The 23,390-nt window shown below is 45.4% G+C and overlaps 1 protein-coding gene across 10 annotated transcripts in view; it reads left to right on the forward strand.

Moving 5' to 3' along the window:
• Enox1 (ecto-NOX disulfide-thiol exchanger 1) overlaps positions 1-23,390 on the forward strand; it is a 552,870-nt gene that overhangs the window by 478,490 nt on the left and 50,990 nt on the right. For all 10 annotated transcript variants that reach the window (XR_015638038.1, XR_015638039.1, XM_087585810.1 and 7 more), the window contains 1 exon segment: positions 21,332-21,439. Coding sequence is in view for 8 of the 10 variants with exons in the window: in XM_087585810.1 (XP_087441936.1) it covers positions 21,332-21,439 (108 nt within the window). In the remaining 2 variants the exon portion in view is untranslated.

A 23,390-nucleotide genomic window follows, 5' to 3' on the forward strand; every position in this document is an offset into this window, starting at 1 on the left:
TGATTATTAGAGCTCCTTCATAAATCCTTTAAGTGGGTGCTTTTTAATAGTGTTATCAAAGACGGTCTGAAAATCAGCTCTCGTAAGCCAATGAGCCATTGGCCTGGGTGGAAGAATGGCTCACCAATGTCTAGCTTGACATTAGTAATGCCCAGGGCTTTTAGCCCTCTTGACATCACTCAGCAAGGATAGATCAGGAAAAACAACACGAGGAAAAGAGGATTATTAGGATGAATACCACTTTAGAAACCAACTAGCTATTTTTCTGTCTGTAATCAAAATCGAAGATACATATTTTTTTTTATTTGTTACGGCACATGGATAAATGTTACTACTTTATAAAAATATAAAGTTTTCAGCAAAGTAAGATGAATCCCAGTTAGTTCTGCTAAATGCTGGGTGGGAGTTCAATTTTGGAATGCATATGCAATAAATTCTAGCATGTTAAAGTTAGAACATCAGTGAATAGTGTTTGCCCACTTGGAGATGTTTAACCTGCCTTCTGCATGCCTGTCTAAACTGATCAATTGCTCAGTCTTGTGGATATAGAGAAAAGCTTATAATACATCCCTCTCCCCGGGCATACGTAGCGAAGCATGTGTAGGTGTTAAAAATCAGGACAAAATAGTGACAGTGGGTATGGGGTGATGGCAGCTATAGTGGTAGTGGCTATGTACGACTGAAAATATATGCGGTGGTGGTAGTGGTTAACATGGTAATAATGGTGGCTGTGATGATAATGCTGGTTACCATGGTAATGTCACCTGTTGTGCTAGTGGTTGTATTATTGAAGGGTGGCTATGGTAAGAATGTGAAGAGAATGTTGACTGAGGGAAGAATGGACATTGGCTGTGGTGAGGTTGTTGATGGGCGATGGGAATGTTGGCTACAGTGAGAATGTCAGCCCCGGTGACCATGTTGGCTCTGGAGAGAAGGCTGTTGTGGCAATGACAGTGGGCATGGTGAGGATCGTTGCCTGTAGTGAGGATGTTGGCAAGTGTTAATGTTGGTTGTGGTGATAACGGTGCCTGTCCTGACGATGCTGGCTGTGGTGGTGACATTAGTTGTAGTGAGAATGTTGGTTGTGTTTGGTGAGATGTGGTAGAGATGTTTAGTGTTTACAAAATTAGAGAGGCATAGGGAAATTCTTGAAGGTACAGCAATCCTGGTTCTCCCAGCCAGCTTTAGAAGACCGTACTGCAGGATCCAGGAGACCAGCGCCCGTAGGTGTGAAAACAGAGGCTATTAGAGGAGTTCTAACAGAAGTCTCTGATTTCTTGATTATTTTCTACTTCTATTCCTAGAGTTGAATTTCTTCCAGAAATGCTTGACAGTCAGATATGGGTGTGACCTACTATCCTTTCCCTACTATTTTCTGTTTTAACATCATCTGTTATGTATTCTGCTCAGCTTTTGGCCTGGTAATCAGATTATTTGATTTCTGAAAGTTTACTTTCTTCTTTGGTCATTGCCTTTTTATGTTGTCTTATTTTTACCTTACTGTTGAATTGTTTTCTCAAATCTTTTTAAAATTCTACTTAGAAATTTGAAAGATATTTTTTGCTCCTAAATAATTTCTACTAAATAGTTTCAGAATTGTTTGGGTTTTATTTATTTATTTATTTATTTATTTATTTATTTTTGGTTTGGGCACACACATGTAAGTGTGTGTGTGTGTGTGTGTGTGTGTGTGTGTGTGTGTGTGTAAGCTTCTCTTTCATAGTGAGGCTTATTCCAAGGTGATGGTTGGTTTTCCATTCACATTTAGTATAGAGCTTGGTTTCCTTTCTTGGGACCTGCAGGGAGGGTCACTGTTGTAGCTCCTGCACATGTTACGTCAGGCCTTCCCAGATGTTAGTGACCTGGGGCGTGCTGACCACATTTCCCATCTTTTTTCCCGCCGTTCCTCACGACATACTCCATCTTAAAGAAAGTTTGGGAATCCCACAAGTGGCCAAATCTATCATATACTGAATTCCCTTTTTGCTCTCATTGCTCTTATAGTTTATTCATTGACAGACATTTAGTTGAGTCTCTGAAGAAACAGAACACACACACACACACACACACATACACACACACACACACACACACACACACACACACACACACACATGCGCAGCATCCGTTATCTTATTAAGCAGTAGCCTATTTCAAGGGTTTTAACTTTAATATCATCCTTCCTTGAATTCAGCTAGCATGTGGCCAAGATAAAGGCAGAGGAGACAGGAAGATATTAAAAATTTTGTAGCCATCCAGAAACACAACAGAGGAAGAGTAGCAAGAAAGTTTTATGAATGTCTAAAGGAAGGAATAAGGAATTTAGGCCAGTATATTTTGAAATAAAGCTGGTGACTTTCTTAGGGTTTCTATTGCCGTGAAGAGATACCATGACAACCCTAATATAGGACATTTAATTGGGGCTGGCTTACAGTTCAGAGGTTTAGTTCATTATTGCCATGGTGGGACACATGGTGGCTTGCAAGTAGCCATGGTGCAGGAGGAGTAGCTGAGAGTTCTACATTGGGATTGGCAGACAGCAAGAAGGGAGTGAGAATTGGTCCTGGCTTGAGCATCTGAGATCTCAAAGCTCAACCCTACGGTGACACACTTCCTCCAACAAGGCCACACCTCCTGATAGTGCCATACCCCATGAGCGTAGGGGTCCATTTTCTTTCAAACCACCACAGTGGCACAAGATGAAAGAGAAAGTACATAGTTGAAACTGTGTAGGTAAAGCAAAACAGACGGCAGGAAAGTGTGAGCCGAAGAAGCTGAAATGTGCAATAAAAAGTCATGGCTGCCTCTGGTAGCCATGTCATCTTTTTCCTGGTCCTGAAACAGAGTAAAGCGAAGGGGGAGGAGGAGGAGGAGGAGGAGGAGGAGGAAGAAGAGGAGGAGGAGGAGGAAGAGGAGGAAGAAGAGGAGGAGGAGGAGGAGGAAGAGGAGGAGAAGAGGATAAAGAGGAGGAGGAGGAAGAGGGAAAGGAAGAGAGGGAGAAGAGAATGAAGAGGATAAAGAGGAGGAGGAAGAGGAAGAGGAGGAGGAGGAAGAAGAAGTAGCAGTAGTAGTAGTAATAGTAGTAGTAGCAGTAGTAGTAGCAGTAGCAGTAGTAGCAGTAGCAGTAGTAGCAGTAGTAGTAGTAGTAGCAGTAGCAGTAGCAGTAGCAGTAGCAGTAGCAGTAGCAGTAGTAGCAGTAGTAGTAGTGGTAGCAGTAGTAGTAGTAGTAGTAGTAGTAGTAGTAGTAGTAGTAGTAGTAGTAGTGGAAGAAAAGTGGAAAAGGAGGAAGAACATAGGCACCAAATCTCCTGATTCAGAGAAGCCTCGGTTCCAGGGACTGTGTGAAGTTGAGGAGTGCAGGGCAGTCTCTAGGGAGCTGAAGGAAGCCAAGGACACCATGGAAGATGCCTGCAGAGGCAAACCCACCTCTACTGCCACTGCTAGTCAAGGTGCTAGTCAAGGTGCTAGTCAAGGTGCTAGTCAAGGTGCTAGTCAAGGTGCTAGCACAAACACTGTTAGTCAAGGTGCTAGCACAAACACTGTTATTCAAGGTGCTAGCACAAACACTGCTAGTCAAGGCGCTAGCACAAACCCAGACAACAGGAAGAAAAGGAGAAGTTACCCGAACAGAAGACATTCAAATGTAGCATTAGTTGTGCCTTAAGAATTTTTATGAAACATTTGGATTCCACATGGTGAGGTGAAAGACTGCAGAAATATCAGTCTGGAATTTAGGCTATAATGTATCATGAAAATCTACCTTCAAAAGGGAGTTCCTGGACTTCAGTCGTGTAAGGAAGAAGCATGGAGTGCACGGTTCATTCAGGAAGAAGTTTGTTAACAATATTACTATAATGTTTTTTTTTTTTTTTGGTTCTTTTTTTTGGAGCTGGGGACCGAACCCAGGGCCTTGCGCTTCCTAGGTAAGCGCTCTACTACTATAATGTTTTTAATACAGGAAGACATACGCCAGAACAGAATTCAGTACCACTGTGCACGGGATTTCATGACAATGTACCAAAGGAGGGTTTCGTTTAAAAGCTGTAAGGCCTTCAGCCTTAAGAGGTTCAAAGGAGATGTATATATAAATAGACAAGCAAGCATAAAAACCTGATGCCTTTGCAAGCTGTGAGAGCAGAGACATGGCCCCATTCTTGGCCCATCTATCTCATCTACCCAGATGCAGGTCCTTTCTTTCTGCTCTGAGAATTACTCCCAAGGTTTTCCCACATTCATATTAAAAGTCACCGGCATTTTACTAGAGGCAGAAAGCCTCTTACACTGGGACATCTTAAATACCCCTTTAAAAGTGTTCAGTCATTAAACACCACATTCACTGGAGCCTCCTAATTCAGATTCTGCTGTGGTCTCCCTTCCTTCTCTTTTGACTACCTCAGAGTCTGCCGTTTATTTTCTTCCCATCTTGCTGCCCTTACTTTGTCTTGAGGCTTTGCACCAGCAGCCCACATGATAGAAGCTCATTAGTGGCATCAAGGTCATTGGTGGGATGCGCCAGCAGCCCCCTGTGTCTTCTGACATCTGTAGACAGCCTTTTCCCAAACTCCTAAAGAAGGCAGCATCTCACTTCAGAGTGAGATGCTTGAAGACGTTAGCTCCATTTGGAACCAGAAACCCAAACCAAGCTTCTGCGGTCAGCTATGTGGAACGCTCACCCCAACATCCACTAAGAATTTGAGAGTTTTCATAGCACATTCCTTTTGGGCTGCCGATGAGACAAAAGGATGGTAGAACGAAAGAAATCCCTGAGGAGTTTTCTCAGTTTCTGTCGAGGCCTGGCCACTCGATGTCTTGCTGCCTCCCCAGAACAGGTACCTTATGCTAAAAAAAGAGACAGGCTGCACCTACACTGCCAAGGGCACGGAGGCTATGAAGACACTAAGCAAGGGAATGGCCAAGCAGACCACTTGACTGTTCTCTGTCCTGCTTTGGGAGCAGAGGCCTGTCAGAGCCTCAGGTTCTCCACCTGGCCAGTGGGTCCTGCCAAACTCTCTGATGTTTGTTGTCAGAAAATGAGGTCATCCTTGTGAAAACGCTGAAAGGCAGTTGCACGGTGCAGACAGTTCCACCGCATCCTAGGTAAAAATATGATGGGTTGAAAACTTAAATAATACCCAGGTTTCACAAAGCTAAGTCCAGGCAAGCCCTAGGCCATGTTCCCTGGCCCTGTGTGGCCTGTGCTGATACATCTGCCCTCTCAAGAGGAGTTTCCTCCCTCCCGCTACCTCTCCAAAATATCTTTATAAAATTTCTCCATCTCAGGATTCCACATCCAGGATTCCGGGCAAGAAACTAAGTCCTATAGGCGTCAAGTGACTGACCGAAGGCGGTGTGGAAACTCCAGTTCTGGTCTCTCTGACCACAGCCTCTGTCCCCTCTCTGACACCATCACGTTCTGAGCCAAGTTTGCCTGAACGTCAGTGCCTCAGCACTGTGGCTGCAGAAGCCTGGTGGGACGCTCTGACCCAGGCGTGAGGGTCCGGGATCACAGTCGCAGCCCGCTTGCTGCCTCTCTATCACAGGCCCCAATTCGGCCTTCACATGAGCAGAGCAAGGGCCAGCGAAAGAAAGCCAATAAGCACACAGCTCTCATTTGTTGAATTTAAAGTAGGAAAATAAATCTCTTCACTTCTGGGAGGGAAAAGGAAAAGCCCTAATGAAACTTAACTATTGGAGGCTCATCACATCCTGATTTCTTTTACGCCTCCATTAATTAATCTGATCATCAAATGCTTGCTCGTTAGTAATCATCGCTCTGAAAAATAATGACACCAGTGGATGAATCAATGCGGGAGCCAGGCGTAGAAATAATGGCACCGCCCTGAGGACTGTTCGAAGCACTCGCCTCCTCTGGCCTTTCTGACTTCTGCAGTGAGGAATCTCAATCGTCCAGTAAGCCTTGTAGCCATCACCGGGATAGTCAGGAATCAGGGCCTTTGTCTGTGCCACTCTGCAAGCAGCCTGGGGACCTCTGAATGACCTTTCCTTGCACCACATCCTTTGGAAATTGCCTCCTGACTTATGTGTGCTATTACGCTACGAGCACCACCAGATTTATGGTGGAAAGGATCTTTTCTGGATCACAGTAAATCAAAATGGAGTTTTGCCACAGACACAGTCTGGCCTCTTCCGTTTGACCATTGCTTTCTCTCTCCTTCCAGCCACAGATGCTAAAATGAGTCCTTGTAGTCTGGCCTTGACTTCAGCTCTTTATTGTCTGCCAGTGCACAGCACCTCCGCTCACCATAAAGCCCTGAGCCTGGTGGCACCACAGGCAGTCTGTACATAGCAGGTGTCCCCCGTCCCAGACAGTCTGATGCCATCCTCCTCCAGATCCGGGCTACAGTTGGGAGGGTAGCCTGCCTCGGGCTTCTTCCCTGCAGCTGCGTAAGAGGCAACAGGGAGATCAGAGCAACCGTCCAATTTCCTTCTCATCTGAAAATAAAACCATGAGAAGAAAGAAGGCAAGGGGAGAGTGAGTACGAGAGTAGGCAGAAGGTGGGGAGTATCTGTGGAACAGGGGAATACATGCAGAAGAAAACAGAGATGGTAGGCATTTTGGTTTTTACTTTTCCATTCTGTGCAAAAATATAAGCTCAACTGATGAAAACTTGTAAATATGATATAAATACAGAGACATATTGTTCATAGTATTTCTACCCTGCTAGCCGACTGGTTAATATCTGCCTTTACTCTTCCAAAGTCTTTTTGCTTTATGCACATATAAGGGTATGGCACCAATCTCATTGAAATATTGACCAATGGGATAGCCAAACTTAGTCAGTTTGAAGTGTCTGCAACTGTAACCGAAGTGTACAACTGGGAATTCAATTCCAAGATGTTAGACGGTTAGTTAAAGACTATGTTTTCTCCTCTGTTTAACAAAGCACCCTGAATAGTCATCAAGGGGAACTTAAACAGAGTTACTGCCCAATCTGGCCCTTCCTTTATAGACCACCCACTTCAGGCAGTTGATGAGGGAAACACCGGCAGCATGAAGTTCTCAACTGGATGCTACTTCTTCAGTCCGGCTACTTCCCAACTAGTTTTTGTGTCTGTCTGTCTCTGTTTCTCCCTTCCTCTCTCCACCTTCTTCCCTCTCCCTTCCCCTCTGTCATCCTTCCCTCTCTCCCCTTCTGTTACCTCCCCTCTCCCCCCTTCTGTTATCTCCCTCTGCCCCTCTGTCATCCTCCCCTCTTTCCCCCTCTGTCACTCCTTCTCCTCTGTCACATACCCCTCCCCTTCTGTCACCCTTCTCCTGTCTCCCCCTCTGTCATCCTCTCCTCTTCCCCCCCTCTGTCATTCTACCTCCTCTGTCATTCTACCCCCTCCCCCTCTGTTACCCCTCTCTCACCACACCCCCTTTCCCCTCTGTCACCCCCTCCTGTCTTCCCCTCTGTCTTCCTCCCCTTTTTCTCCCTCTGTCATTCTCTTCCCTTCCCCTCTGTCACACACTCCCCCTCTGCCACCCCTCTCTTCCCCTCTGTCACACACCCCTCCCCCTCTGGCATCCCCCGCCTGTCACCCCCTTTGTCATGTACTCCTCTCCCTCTGTCACCCCTTCCCCCTCTGTCTCACACTCCTCCCCCTGTCACCCCTCTTTCCACCTCTGTCACCCTCCTGCCCCTCTGTTATCCCCCACCCATCACTCCCCTCTTTTTCCTCACACCTCTATTTCTTGTCTCTGCAAGCACACACAGGGAGAGTTTTAGCAGATAGCCACAGCATTTCTGTTTTTTCTAAGTCCCACGGAAGACTAGGGTAAAAATACATACAAGCTTTTGTCTTGGATTTCTAAGAAAGGTATATTACAGTCATGCTTATGAAGGAAAGGCCAGCACTGAGGCAAACAGCTTTCTGTTCTCTTGACGCATTCTGTTGACCTCCCATTCCCACCCCATATAGCCACTGATCCTGTCTTGGGTCTGTCACTACCCCTTCATCAAAGGCAAGTGTCCTGTGGGTGTTCAGTGAGTAAGTGTGGGGACTCTCACAGAAATAGTGACAAAACATGTCCCTCTTGTCAAAAGAGAAATGAGCACAAAGGAAGACAGGTAAGGGTTGGGAAATGCTGCATGTAGTAGAGACAAACACGCCCAAATGCTGATTATTTGAAAAATTAATAAAGTGGAAAAAATCAGTAGAAATTGGTAAACAATATTTAAAAAGCATCTTATCAATATCAAATCAGATGACATTGAGTGTCTGGCTGAACTAATCCTTAAAAATCAAGTTAGCTGCCTGAGTTTTGTACTTTAGGAAGAGACACAGATCTCTTACCGGGAAGTTCTACATACATCCAAGGGCAGGTGCTTCTAGTCTCTTAGAACTCATACAGAGAAAGGGGCAGGAGGGGAGTGCTTCTCAACTAGTTTACACAGCTATATGCTCCATAGGACCCAAAGAGTTGTATGATTCGAGGAGGAGAGCATTCGAGCTGGTGGCTAGAGTTACAATCACTGAGGATTTCTGTTGGTGCTGCCAGTATTTCTCCTGCCGATAGTTCAGCTAGAAGTGACGTCACTCAGAGACAGAGATGAGAAGATCTAACATCTGAGGCCGGGCCAGGCTGTGATGGGAGGCAAGACCATCATGGCCTCCACAGTAAGATCCCAGCTTATTATTAATAGAAAGTAAACAACAACAACAACATTTAAAGGAAAGAAAGAATCTACAGTTTAAAGCAAGCACATCAGGAATACTTCAGAGGCTAACCAGCCTCAACAGGACAACCTGGCCCTTAGAAAAATGCCTTTTATCTGCCTTTGCTCTCTCCAGGTCTGGGAGGAGTGACCAGAGGAGGACCTTGGAGACAGGGATCCACAGTTACTATGAGACTGCCAAAGGGTCATGTTCTAAATTGTCCTAAGTGTATTCAAATAACTGTAAGGGTTAGGGAAATTAGCAACTCCCTCTGCTTCTGCTTCCTTACTTAAAAAAAAAAAAAAAGACAGGTTGGGGATTTAGCTCAGTGGTAGAGCGCTTGCCTAGGAAGCGCAAGGCCCTGGGTTCGATCCCCAGCTCCGAAAAAAAGAACCAAAAACAAAACAAAACAAAACAAAACAAAACATGGCTATCTATTTAGGAAGTTTGTTCTGGAGCCACCTAGAGATTCAAAATACCAAATGTGTGTGTCGTTCTTCCCTTCTGGACCTGATTGTGCTACAGAGCAAGTTCAAGGCCAGCTTGGACAATTTGGAAAAAAAAAATCTCATCTCAAAATACAAAGTTAATAAAAGGTTAGAAACACAGCTCAGTGTTAGAAAGTTTATATCAAACGAAAAGGCCATAGATTTAATTCACTGAACTATGGTGGAAGTCATCGGGGGACGAATTAAAGTTCTCCCCCACACATGTGCCTACTCCAGTTAAAACATCTTAGCATTACACCAAAATAACAGCCATTGCTGATGAAGTATGAATGAACTCTGTCTGGGTTGGCCATGATGACACCCATGATCACTTACAAAAGACCCCTCCACGGGAGGCCACAGGAGTTTGTCCATGCAGGGCTTTCTCACCGGCCCCTCTCACCATGACTTCATTGTTAGAAACACTACAAGGAAATAACATCTCTCTCTTGGCCTCTGCAGCCCATTTCAAGACCCATCTGTTCAATCAGGACTTGATTTGATTGAAGTGAATGGGCCAACCTGGCTGGAAAGCAGGTTAATATTGTAAATTTCTGTACATGTGTCCAGAGGTTAGGGTGATAACCAACTCATATAACTCCAGGGGAAAAAAAGTGATCAGAATAAATGCATGCCAGCAAATCGGATTAGCATCTGCAGAAGAATTGCTAGCGCAGGCAAGGGAGAAAATAGCACCATCCATCCCTACTTCAACGGGGCATTTGACACCCTCTCGTGGGAATTGCATGAATGGTGCTAATTCATGTCAGGCAGGCTGTCTATGTTGTGAAAATCAGCAGAAGGGAAACAACTAGCCCCAGTAGGGTGGGGGCGGACAACAGACCTTTCTGTTCGAGTATCAATCTGTGATCCTCAGTACCGCCCACTCATGTCTGTTAAAAGCCACTTGACCTGGTTAGGTCAAGCACTGCCATTTTTACAAAGAGCATAATGACAACATTTTACCGAACTCAGTACCTTTGGCCACTCAAGAAACCTTGCATTACTTAGGAGATGTTCCTTAGTCTCATTAAGTCCCACTGGTAAATATTTATTTAACTTCCAAAGAAAGTGAAAGACAGGAAACTGAGCTGACCCTGCAAATTACACCTCTAGGAGAAAAAAACCATGTGAAGAAGAGAAAATGTGTTTCAAAGCCTTCCCAACCACGTTTGCATCTCTTCTGCCTTTGCTCAGTATTGAAGAAAGTAATTGGTATGTTGCTTTGCAACATTGTTACCTCAGGACTCATGAGGCAGTTTGGATGGTAGAATGACTAGCAGAAAGCAGAGATCAGAGATGCAAAGTGGCTTACTCAAGGCTGCACAGCACATTCCCCTGAAAAGTTAGTGTGTGGCTTATTTGCCCTTCTACTAACCCTGAACTACATTTCTCTTCAGAATAAAGTTGCCTCATAGGAACATGGGGTGTAATAACCCCCACCCCCCGCCCCACCGTGGGTTACATGAATGCCAAAAATTACCTGTCTTTCCCACAAACTCCTCCCAAGGGCATATTTAAGTAAATGAAATGGTATTTAAAACCCTATCAGATGAGACAGTTCCTACCAACTTCCAGCCAGTGAACCAAGGTCACATCGACTTTGCTTAGGGCCAGACTGCCTGGAGTAGGCACTGTCTACGCACACCGGACACGTACCCTTTGCAAGCCTTTCCCTCTCTAAATGGCACTGCTTTCTGCACCAATCATGAAATGAAATTGGTAATAGTAACAATGAGGAAATAAGTACACAAGCTTGAGATTGTCTTAGACGGAACTTCAGCTGTATTTATATGTATTTATGTCTATAAACATGAGACACAGTGCAGCAAACAGAAAAACACAGCAACAGTTTTACAAACCTGCCAGCTTGAACTTCGACCCTCTCTGGCAGCAAACAGTAAGTGTGCAAACCGTTATCGCATAAGTAAAAGCAGATTGCAATAAAAACCAAACAAATGCAGAAGCACCGTGCAGGCAACTGCTAATTATGTCATGAATGCAAACTGCTCTCTTGTCTCCTAGTCCCAAAGCAAACAATCCAGAAAGAACAGCATTCCATACAAATGTTGCACACGGGAACTAAAATGTGGACTTCCCATCAAACACCAGACAGAATTTTCTGGTTCTCTGGTTCTCTGTCCCACTTTTGAATTTGAAGCAAAGATTCTTGAAGCCATCCCGTCTGCTGGTTCAGTGTACTCAAGCTTTGTGGTGACTGCGCTGTAGCCGTCCATTTTGAGTCTGTTGTTGAAATCAAAGTCTCTATAGTGCCAACACAAGAATAAATGATTCTGAGGGGTTTTAAAAAGGGGTGTGTGTGTTGGGGTAGAGATATGGCTCAGCAGTTCAGAGTGCTTCTTGATCTTGGGAAGGGCCTAGGTTCGGTTCCCAGCACTCCCATGGCGGGTCACAACCACCCGTAACTCCAGGTCCAGGGGATCTGTTGCCCTCTTCTGCAGGCTCCAGCACACGTGCTGTGCACATAAATTCAAGCAGGCACAACACACACACACACACACACACACACACATAGATACCAATATATACACACAGACACACACACACAGACACACACACACACAAATACACATACACACACAGAAAGAACTGATAAATGAATCTTTTTAGAGATGTGTGCAGAAGAATCTGTGTGTGAAGGTTGACTGGGGAGGGACTGAGAGATGGGCACATGGTGCTGTGTAAATATCTCTGGAATAGAGGAAGGGACTAATCTAAAGACTGCACGTGTCTCATTAAATGTCTGCAGCACTGGGAACAATCCTTTAGCATTTACATCAGTAGATTTTGTGGAGGAGGTTATCGCTGGTTTTGCACAGATTTGCTGGCACACTGTGGTAATGAATCGGCCTTTGGTAGGTTAAGTCCCTGCTTTAAAATTCAGAATCACTCTCCCTAACTCCTGCGCCACAGTCAAGCAACTTGGAGGTGGGGACTTCAATGTACTTCATGTTCTAGAAGTCTTATAAAAATTATACCACCCTTTGGAAATTTTGCTTTATTCAAACAATTTTTGTATACCACCTCCCTAGCACACTCTCAAACAAACCTTTCTATAGCAGGAGAATTCCTATTTCACTGTCCTAGAGAATTTGGACTGCTTCAGCTCAGAGATGTCATTTTCTGAGGGCTTTTCTCTCTTCTCTGGCCCCAAACACCTTGGAAGATCTCTCTCAGAGGTACACAAACATCTTTCAGGACATGCCCTTTCTCAGCCTGGAGGAACAGAATCCCTGCCAGCAGACTGCCTTTGAAGGAGACAAGCTGCTGTATGTTTCAGAACTCCAGTGAGGACCTAAACCCTGTTTCTGCTTTCTCACTAATATCCCCAAGCAGCCAGGGTACCGAGAGGCTCACCCCCAGGCTCATGGTCTTGATCTCTCAGGGGCCGAGCCCCAGCAGGCCTGCACCTGGGGCCTTTCGGCTCTGGCATTAGGTTCTTAACAGGGCGGTCAGAGGATAGGACCATGCCCCAGGCATCCCTGGGCTTTAAATGAAGCCTGATCCCATCAAAAACAAGAGATCGCCTTTCTGCCTAGCAATGAGAATGGCATTTAAAATTCAATATCAGGAAAGATATTGACGAGATTAAGGGCCTGGAGGAATTGATTTATGAGGAAAGACCCAAGGAATTAAATATGTATAGCCTGGTGTAATAGGATATTAGCTCCAAACACAATTTCATTTCTAAGATCCGGCGCTCCTGTTATCAGTCATCTGAATGAGGAGTTTTCTCCAGAGATGTCCCTCCCCCAGGGGTCACCCTGCCCAGAGGCAGAGAAAGGGAGGTGCCAGGATTGATACAAGGGTCACATCTTGGTTTCCCCTCAACCTGACGTAAAATTGAAGTACATTTTCATCCCCAGGTGGGAGCAGATGACATTTCCAGCTAGAATAGATCTTCGGTAGTCTTACTGCCTCTTGCAATGAGAAAATTCCAGCTAGCGCTTTGCAGGTACATGATGGTAAATGCTGACACTTCCCTTGAGCCACATTTCCCTCCTCAGAAACACTACTCCACATGCTTGCATTTAGGGATAGCCTTGCTCTCAAGTTGTAAGCATGCTTACTAGACTTCTACATCTCAGCTCTCCCTTCAGAGACTGGTTCAGGATTTTCAGGAACTGGCCTCCTCAACAGGGCCCCAAATTGACATTAACAAGCTTAGCATTGGGCAAGAACCAAAGCAGAAAGATGAGGTAGAAGGTGTGAAGAGATGTGTCCTGGTGAAATATCACCCTAACTGGTGAAATATCACCCTAGCACGAAAGGGTTAAGGAGTGTGTGTCCCCATCTCAGAGCAATAGCAGGTCACCAAGCTGACAAAGCTGATCCCATATTGTGGAGGCGAGGCCTTTAGACACTGCAGGTCTTTGAGAATGCATGGAGACCAGCCTAAGTGCCGATCCAGTGGACCATCCAGTCACAGCCACCATGGCCTGGGGTGGAAATCCTTCAGGAAATTTCTGGCCTCACTTTCTTAGGTGATACCCCACTGTCCTTTAAGACATGTCCCACTGATTGGAGCATCTGATGTATTACAGCAAATTTATGAAAGCAGAACTAACTGTTAAACCCAAGTCAAAATGATCGAACACACTGAGTTTAAATTTGTTACATTCCATGGATTGAAAGATTCAGTGGCTAGGATCTCCAGTGGAACAAGTGATTCAAAGGACTGCCCCGAGCCTGTTGTTCTGACCTAGAACCTGATCACCCAAAAGTCCCAGGACTGCTTTTTAAAGTACATGGGTCCTAGCCATTATTAGAGTATAATGGATTACCCTGTTAGTTATTGTGTTTACATTAATATCTTCAGCACCTTGAAGACAGGGTCCCTGACTTTATTTTCCTTCTGTATCTTCCATATCACCCAGCTGTGTGGGAAGCTCACAGTTGATTGAAGGAATAGATGTTAGCAGATTGTTTTAGGACTGAGTGTAGCGCTAGTCCCTGGTGATGGCTTGGAGCAAAAGACAAGAGGGAAGGAGAGTGGGAGAGAGTCAGTGGGTCAGTCACTGACCTATCATTAGAGCTCCAGCCTAAATTTAGAAAGGATGGTCACCCCTGCCACCACAGAAGGCACAAAAATCAGCATTGTATTTCAAGGTCTTCTCCATTCGTGACATCTGCCACCTCTGTCCCCCTGCCATGCTCTGGGCCACCAGAAAGCCCTGAGTTCTTGTCCCTGCAAGTGCAGTGGTGTTGGTCTACATTGTACAAGCCACATTCACTGCCATCTCCAGCTTCTACAGAATCTGGCCTGATATCATCTACTGATGTTACTTTGGTAGCAAAATGACAAGACTTAGGAAACAAATCACAAGGAAGGCTTTGCAGTTTTTAAAGGAGAGCCCACTACACTGCACATAGCAATGCTCACAGTAAAGTCAGGGGCCTGCTCCTAAGAGGGGATGATAAATGCCCAAATTCAGGTCCTTACTAGGAGGATTGTTCTGATTTCCATTTAAAAGTGATGGCGCACCATGGTTGCCAAGGTAGAAACCAGTTAATAAAATGGAACTGGGCATTCAATAGCTCTCCCCTAGACAGTGAGACCCCAGGTACATGGCATCCATGAGCCTATGACTCTCCCATCTGTTGGAATGGAAATATGACCTCAGTTACTCTAGGGCTCCAAATAACATTCATAAATGCTCTTTGAATTTGTTAGAAAGGAAGACCCCACTACACACCAAAGTCTTCATCTCCAAAGAGCATTACAAATGATCTTCTTAAATTCATAGGCTAGAAATATCAAGCCATGTCAGGTAGAGCATTTATTTACCTGCTTGTCGTCCGCTGGAGTGTTTGCACTTGATTGGCATACGGATAATTGTCTAATTGGAACACACTCAGTTGTAACCACCCAAGAATGTAATAGGGCATCTGTTTAATGCCACACTCTCAAATGTTAAATTAAAATTATGCTGCAGTCGGCCAATCCAACCGGGAGACACTTCTGATTAAGTTCTAGCTGCCTGTGACTGTCTGTAATTGAGGCACGTTGGTACTTAAAAATTCAAACTAGAAAGAATATTATGCAGTCTCATAAATTCCAACGAAAGAGGCCAGAGAAGCTAACTTAAATTGTCTAGCTGTAAACTCTCTCACTGTTTTTATAGGATGACTAGTCAAATGAAGGAGAGCGGTTTGAATCATCAGTGTTTTTGAATACATAAATATTAGATTCTTGAGTTTATACTTCGTAAACCAAAGAAAGCATTAATTTTATAGAATACGCAGAATAAGAGTATTGGAAGTTTCTTTGGGTGTCAGGAGAGTGTGGGCACGGGGAATAAATAACACAATTATAAATCCATTGATTGGAATTATTTAACCTTTTAGGAAACAGTCTTCAGAGTTTAAGGATAGCTAGAATTGCCAGAACAATGAATCAAATGTGTCAAACGGAGCCATAATTTTCCTCCAAATGTTTTTTTTCCATATCTGTATGCCTAGGACAATAAATTATCCAGTGAGGGAGCCTCAGGTAGTTTTTGTTCCTTCTCTTTTCGGAACCAAAGTTTGATTACATACAAGAAGGAAAATTAGAGCAAGCATTCATTCCTCTCTCCATCCATTCACTCATTTACTACCTACTATATACTTTACAAGCGGAATTTTTAACTACTATTGATGGAATTCATCTAGTCGGCATGCGTATGAAATATGGCGCAGCAGCAAGGGCTTTGGAAACAGACAAGGTAGGTCAAGTACTGTCGTTTGGGAGATTGAAGGATGTCTTCATGAGGAACCCAGGGTATACTGCCTAGATTATGTCAATGCTAGAATTACCTGAAAGGAGGGAACCTCAGTTAAGAAAATGCTTCCCTAAGATCGGGCTGGAAGGATTGATGGGGGAAGGACCAGCCCATTGTGGGTGGGGCCATCCCTGGGCATGGTAGTCCTTGGCTCTATAAGAAAACAGGCTGAGCAAGCCTTGGGGAGCAAGTCAGTAACCAGCATGCCTCAGTGGCTTCTGCATCAGCTCCTGGCTCCAGGTTTCTACCCTATTTGAATTACTGTCCTGGCTTCCTTCAGTGAGGGACTAAGATGTAGAAGTGTGAGCCAAATAAACCCTTTCCTCCCCAAGATGGTTTTGGTCATGGTGTTTCAGCAGAGCCTAAGTAAGACAGGCTATTGAACATAATCGTTTTGATTCCCCTGGGTTCACAGTATCCTTTAGCCAGCGAGTCCCTTAATTCTTGTGGAGTTCAGGATACAGTGAGCATCCAGAGGAAAGCTGGTGGCATTGGTGACAGCAAGGCTGGGGTAGGTAACAGAACAGGCAGGGCTGTTAGGAGGACATCAGAAGAGGAACAGAGAGGTGGTCAACAGGCAGAACATGTGTTTGAAGCACAGCTAGCTAAAGGACTAGAGCATACTGAGAGAAAGTAAGCGGTGTAAACAGCCAACACATGTAATGTGCAAGCTAAAGTCGGTGACACAGAGCGTCACTACAGAGAGCATGCTGGGAGAAGAAAAGAAGCTGATATAAGAGCCAATGATGTCAGAACAGTTGAAGTGGGGTGCTAGGGACTAGAACCCCATTGTAGCCAGTGAGAGTTACATGAGAACTGAAGGAAATCATGAGTCCGGCTCTCGTTAACTCATTAGTAGGATTATCTGTGGAGGCTTAGGAAACTAGTCAATGCCTGGGGGCCACCTCTAGTCATTTGGAGGTAACTGGGCCCCTGTGGGTCTCAGAAAGCAGACAGTATTACTGTCCAGGGGGAATGGAGAACTGCCTGTCCTGGAGTGCTCTATTAAGAAATGTAACTAAAACCCAGAACTCACAAGCATCTGATGAGCTGCTCATAGTCACGGGGTGGGGGTGGGGGGAGCAAAAATAGGCACTTTGCAAAATGAAGAGCCATGCTGTGAGTGGTCCAAGGACTGACCTGACTGGGACAGTGAGTAAACAAAAGACAAACACAAGGACACACAGAAAAGCTGGGGTCATGTGGGTCTGGCTTTCAGATAGAAGAGCTGGAGCACCCCCAGAAGCTCAGGGTATTTACTGTAAGTTGAACTGGCAGGAAGAGAAGGGAAGGGAGGGGAGCCTGCTGCATACAGCTGAGCAAGGAGGCCGGAGGGGTATTATATACAGATGAACAAGGAGGCAGGTTACTGTATACAGGTGAACAAGGAGACAGGGTTACTGTATACAGATGAACAAGGAGACAGGGTTACTGTATACAGGTGAACAAGGAGGCAGGGTTACTGTATACAGATGAACAAGGAGGCAGGTTACTGTATACAGATGAACAAGGAGGCAGGGTTACTGTATACAGATGAACAAGGAGGCAGGTTACTGTATACAGGTGAACAAGGAGGCAGGGTTACTGTATACAGGTGAACAAGGAGACAGGGTTACTGTATACAGGTGAACAAGGAGACAGGGTTACTGTATACAGGTGAACAAGGAGGCAGGTTACTGTATACAGGTGAACAAGGAGACAGGGTTACTGTATACAGATGAACAAGGAGGCAGGTTACTGTATACAGATGAACAAGGAGGCAGGTTACTGTATACAGGTGAACAAGGAGGCAGGTTACTGTATACAGATGAACAAGGAGGCAGGTTACTGTATACAGGTGAACAAGGAGGCAGGTTACTGTATACAGGTGAACAAGGAGACAGGGTTACTGTATACAGATGAACAAGGAGGCAGGTTACTGTATACAGATGAACATGGAGGAAGGGTTATTATATACAGATGAACATGGAGGAAGGGTTATTATATACAGGGAACATACAGCAGGCTCTGTAGGGGAGCAGTCTTCAGGCAGTAAACATCCAGGGGGCGACAGCTAGAGTGGACATTCTCTGCAAACACTACAGCATCCACATGGGGGTCCACAGAAGGCTTTGCCGTCCCTCGGGGCCTCAGGTGGAAGGCCTCACCAATCCTGTGGTTCTGAGGCATTGGGACTCTTGGCACGTCAGTACCAATGTCAAATTGTGTATATCCACTCAGGCCTTCCCTCACTCTCTACAGCGAAGACTCTTTATGTCCTGTTACTGACACAGGTGAGAAGCCTGACTGAGGTTTTCCTTCTGCATGGGGGCAGGGTAACTGGTTCTGCACAATATTCATGTGGGTCAGCTTCAATATAGACCTTTTAAGTGCGCCGATGCCCTTGAGGTAGGAAGTAGTAGATTAGGTGAGTGTCTTAGGGAAATCCTTCCACAAGACAATAAGGGAGCGTGTGATGGCTTGTCCCACTGTAGTCTTGTGTAGACTGGGAAAACAGGAGCTGCTGATTCTCCACTGGAAGAGCAGATTGGGTAAGTTGGGTCCATGTACCCTACAGGCAGCACAAAATGTTAACATGGGCCAATCCTAAAAATGTAAATCATATTGGAAATAATAGTAAACGGTAAGAAACATGGCAGCATTCCAGAGAAATACATATAAAACAGCAGCAGTATATGTGTTTCAGGGAAAAAAATAAGTTCAAGTAAAAGTCCAGACGTTATAATCATTAAAGCGATTGTCTGTACACAGGAAGAAAGGGAAGTGTGGCTGAGTGCAAGATCTTTGTTTAAAGATAGAATTCAAAGGACGATGAGAACAAATGGAAACTTAAATGTGAAGGTCAGGAAGGGTGTGTGTGTGTGTGTGTGTGTGAGAGAGAGAGAGAGAGAGAGAGAGAGAGAGAGAGAGAGAGAGAGAGAAGTTTCTACCAAGCTTCTCTTGTATTCACTGCTGATAGTAAGCTAAGCATTGAACCCAAGTCTTCCCCCCAATCGTTAGTTTATTTGATTTTTTCCCCTCGTTACCAAAGCAGTATGCTCATTACGACACAGTATCAGGTTAACAAGCAGGACTTACAGATCACAGACTGGCTCCTGCCGAGACGGTGTCCAGATCCTTTCCTGTGAGTGTGGTCCGATTAAACAAAAGCTCTGTGTAACTTGGCCTCTCTGGCCAGCTGTACGCCATTACGTACTTCCCCGTGTCTAGGCTTTGCACAGCTTCACAGTTCACAGATGACCACCGCACTGCCGGGTGGCGAGCGGATAAACGTCCCTTACCTTTGAAGACAATTTCCTGTTCATTTTGCTCTCTTGAATTAAAAATTGGACTTGGAATGTTTTTATAATGCTCCCTGTGTGTGTGTGTCTGCATGGGTGTCCGTTCGTCTCTTCATTTGTGAGTGTAGGTGTGTACGTGCCACACAGCAAGTGTGGGAGTTAGAGGACAACCTCTTGTCTCGGTCGGTCTTTGCCTTCTACCTTGGTAGAGATGGGAGTCTCCTGTCTCCCCAGGGTGTCCATCAAGCTGGCTGGCTGTCAGTTTTCTCAGGATTTGCCTGTCTCCACCTCCCACCTCACTTTAGAAGTCCTGGGACTATAAAAACACAGCACCGAACTGGGTATATGGTTTCTGGAGATTTCTATTCAGGTCTTCACACCTGTGTGGGAAGTCCTCTTACCCTAGATTTATAATTTTCTTGTAAGTAAAAACATCTGACATCACCTTCATCAGACTATCTGACAACCTTGGGCTGTCCTCTGGCCAGTGATTAGTGAGTGTGAACACTGTCCTTTTACCTGCTTCTCCACACACCACAGGACCTGAAGGGCCCCCACGTTTCTGTGCTCTAGGCTGCTGATACCCAGTTTATACTCTTGAGTTGTTAGAAAGAGCCACAATCACAGAACAGGAGAAACTGTGCTATGAGAGCAATCACTGTTTATATAGAGAAACCAAGGGAGAGTTAAAAAATCTATGCACAGTTTCAAACTAGGCCCAGAAGAAGGCATCGTGTGTGTGTGTGTGTGTGTGTGTGTGTGTGTGTGTGTGTGTGTGTGTGTGTGTGTGTGTGTGTGTGTGGTGTGTGTGGTATGTGTGTGTGTGTCTGTGCATGTATGGTGTATGTGTGTGTGTGCGTGCGTGTGTGTGTGTGTGTGTGTGTGTGTAGTGTGTGTGTTTTTCTTTCCATTTGTTTTGGTTTAGTTTTTGTGAAAACTTCCCATACCCAGTTCCACTAAAACCTGTGGTATTGAAGGTTCAGTGAAGTCCTTCCATGGTGGTTGTAAGCATGAGAAATCCAGTGTGAGGGTGCCTTGAGTTCTGAGGTTAGCAACTGGCCAACTGCTCTGGGACCTGATGCTGGAGTCGGCCCCTTCGGGGCAGGAGCACACTACTCCTCCACATCCACTGAGAAGCGTTAATTATGTACCACAGCGGGAGAACATGCTCTTCTGTGTTTTCAGACTGGTTCTTGGCTGTCAAGAGGATTTGGCTAGGGCCCGACTTGCAGGTCTTGAACATACTCTGTAGCCCATGTGCATGTTAACCTCCGACAGGCAGGGCACGGCAGCCCTGGGCTTCCGGCAGACAAGCTAAGCCTCCAGATGAGTTACAATTGATGGGGCACGGAGAGCCCAAGGCTCACAGAATCCCTTCAGTGGCCCTGCCTGAATTGTGGTGTCGGCCGTAGCTTTGTGCTTTGACAGCTTATATCAGCAGTTTTCTCAGCTGATATATGCATTGCAGTTGGACTTCTGTCCTGCTGATCCAATAAAGCATCCCCGTCAAAACAGAGAAGGTAAAAGATCTTCCGAGGCTCCTGCCACGTGGGAAAATAGCTATTCAGTATCACCAGAAAGCTAGCTTTACTTTAATATGGAAATCCAGTCAAGCTGAACAAGTAGGCCTTGTCTTAACTTTTAGCTTTTTCAGAAGGTTTATTATTTTATGCATGCGTGCGTATCCAGATACTCATGGAAGCCAGAGAAAAGGATTGGGTTCCCTGGAACCAGAGTTAAACTGTCCTCCGCTGCCCTGTAGGTGCTCAGAGCCAAACCCACGTGCTAACTTCTGAAGGATCTCTCCAGCTCTGTATTCTTCATCTGCCAGTTTGTTTTAGAAACGTGATTCTATATATTTTAACAAATACTCATCGACCAGAGGGATATAACGGTGTCTTCACAAATATTACATGTCAGAATCATAAACACCCGACTTACGTGTCCAAAACCACAATGCTCCTTACCGTATGTGGGGAAAACCTATCACGGAAGTTAGCTGATGTCTGAATGAAGCCTTTGTGTTTAGAAACAAACAAAGCCCTTGATATCGTGAGCATCTTACATTCCCCTGGCCTTTGGCCCTCCTCACACCAACTATGCCTTGGTTTCACAGCAATTGCTGGCCATCCAGGAGGAGCTGAACAACAAAAAGTCAGAATTGGAGCAGGCGAAGGAGGAGCAGTCTCACACACAAGCATTGCTCAAAGTCCTCCAGGAGCAGGTAAGTGAGGAAGAATCCGCTCTCATCTCTGAGTTTAGATACTGCAGACTCACGCAGGCCAGTGCATCACATACTCAACCGGGGCTGAAGGAAGCCTGCAGGAGACTTACCCTGCATTCGCTCTCAGCGCCCAGCAACTCTGCCCTGTGGGACTTATAATGGCATTCCCAACCTCCCTGTCCTCACCCTTTTATCTACTTTGATGATCTGAGCCCACCCGAGTTATGTTATTGTTTCCTCCAGAAGACAAATGATTTTTTGATAGCATTTTAAACTATTGAAGCCATGTTTCAAAGTAAGCAGGTAGTTTTTCTAAGAGGGGGGAAAATGAGTTTAGCATAATCCACGCTGCTCCTACAGATGTGGAAAAAGGTGCTGATGTAGAGAGACATTAAAACCCATCTTTCCTGCGTGTATGGCCTCTTATCTGATCCTAGTGAGCCTCAGACTTTTCATTTGCAGTCTGGGAAACCGATGGCTTCATTCCGGCCCCGACCGGGAAGTGGAACCTGAGGTTGATAAGGGCGGAGGGGCGCGTGTTGTCTTACCATAGGGCAGGTGGAACAGTGGAGTGAAATCCAAGCTCCGTTGTCTCTCCGGAAGAAGCCTGGGTGCCCTGGAAGGACTGCCCAGTTTCTGGCCTTGCTTTCCGGCCAATATGTAATGGCTGCTAATTAGATACGTCACGGGAACAAAGACAGGAACCCTCTTCCCACACAATAGATTGTTTAAAAGTTTCTACTCACATACAGTTATGAGAACTCTATACCACATAAATACCCTCAGAGGAGATGTTTTAGTCAGCTGGGACTCAGTCACTTCATAATTGACCTTTTCCTAATGACTTGGAATTGTACAAATGCACTCAGTCAGCTTCCACTGACTTTCTTCTGAGGAGAAAGTGCTATTAGGTCGTTCAGAAGCATCCATGGGTGCGGAGGAAAATGCTTTATAAATATAACTATGAAAAACACACAGAGACAGACTCTGCACGGGTCAGGACATGTTACTTGGAGCTGCAAACTGAGGCTGATAAAATTCACAGCGGCCTCCTCCTGGGGGTGTGATAGTGCCCGCCACCCTCACCTCGGCGTTATGGAAGCTAAGTCCCTATTTGATCCGGACTGCACAGACAGAGCTCTGTGACTGGGCTCTTTCCCTTGATGGTTTGGACTTTTCTGCTTTGGGGGTTATTGTTTTGTTGTTCTTTTGTGTTTCGGTAGCTTTCACTGGTTTGCTTGTCATGCGCTTCTTATTTTTCTAGATGCCTCAAATCCTGTATTCTGATTTAAGCTTTAAGCCCACTCATCAAAAGAGACGAGTTGAGCAGAATACATTAGGGGAGGCTTGTGGTATGTGGTCTTAAGAAGCGAGCAAGGCACAGGCACTAAACTGCTAAAGATCTATAAAGCATGGCCAAGGAAAAAAGTGGTTTTCCCATCCGCAATGGTAGTGTGAAATGAGTGGCCTTCTCTCTCTCTCTCTTTTTTTTTTCTTTTTTTTTAATTAGATATATTTCTTTACTTACATTTCAAATGTTATTCCATTTTCTGGTTTCCTGTCCATAAGTCCCCATCCCCTCCCCCTCCCCCCATACGGGTGTTCCCCCATCCACCCCCCTCACTGGCTCCCAGCCCCCATGAGTGGCTTTTTTCACACAAAGGCACCAAGAATACCTGAGCCCAAAGAGGCCAGTGACACACAGCAGCCAGATGCAACTCTACCGTTGATACCTACTGAGCAGTTAACCTGCAAACCCCTCCCCTACTGCCCCGACCAGCCACGCAGAAGGCAGCACACATGCAGTGGGCATGTTACCTCCACCTTTGAGCAGCATAGGTCCCCCCACATACCCGCACGGCCTCACGAGCCTTTCTCTGGATTTGTATAGAGTAACTCCAAGTGAGAAGATCTTTTTAGTACCATCATGGATATGGCTTTCACAAACACC

The sequence above is a fragment of the Rattus norvegicus genome, chromosome 15 (genome assembly GCF_021556685.1).
Source record: "Rattus norvegicus strain SHRSP/BbbUtx chromosome 15, alternate assembly SHRSP_T2T, whole genome shotgun sequence".
Classification (NCBI taxonomy): Eukaryota; Metazoa; Chordata; class Mammalia; order Rodentia; family Muridae; genus Rattus; species Rattus norvegicus.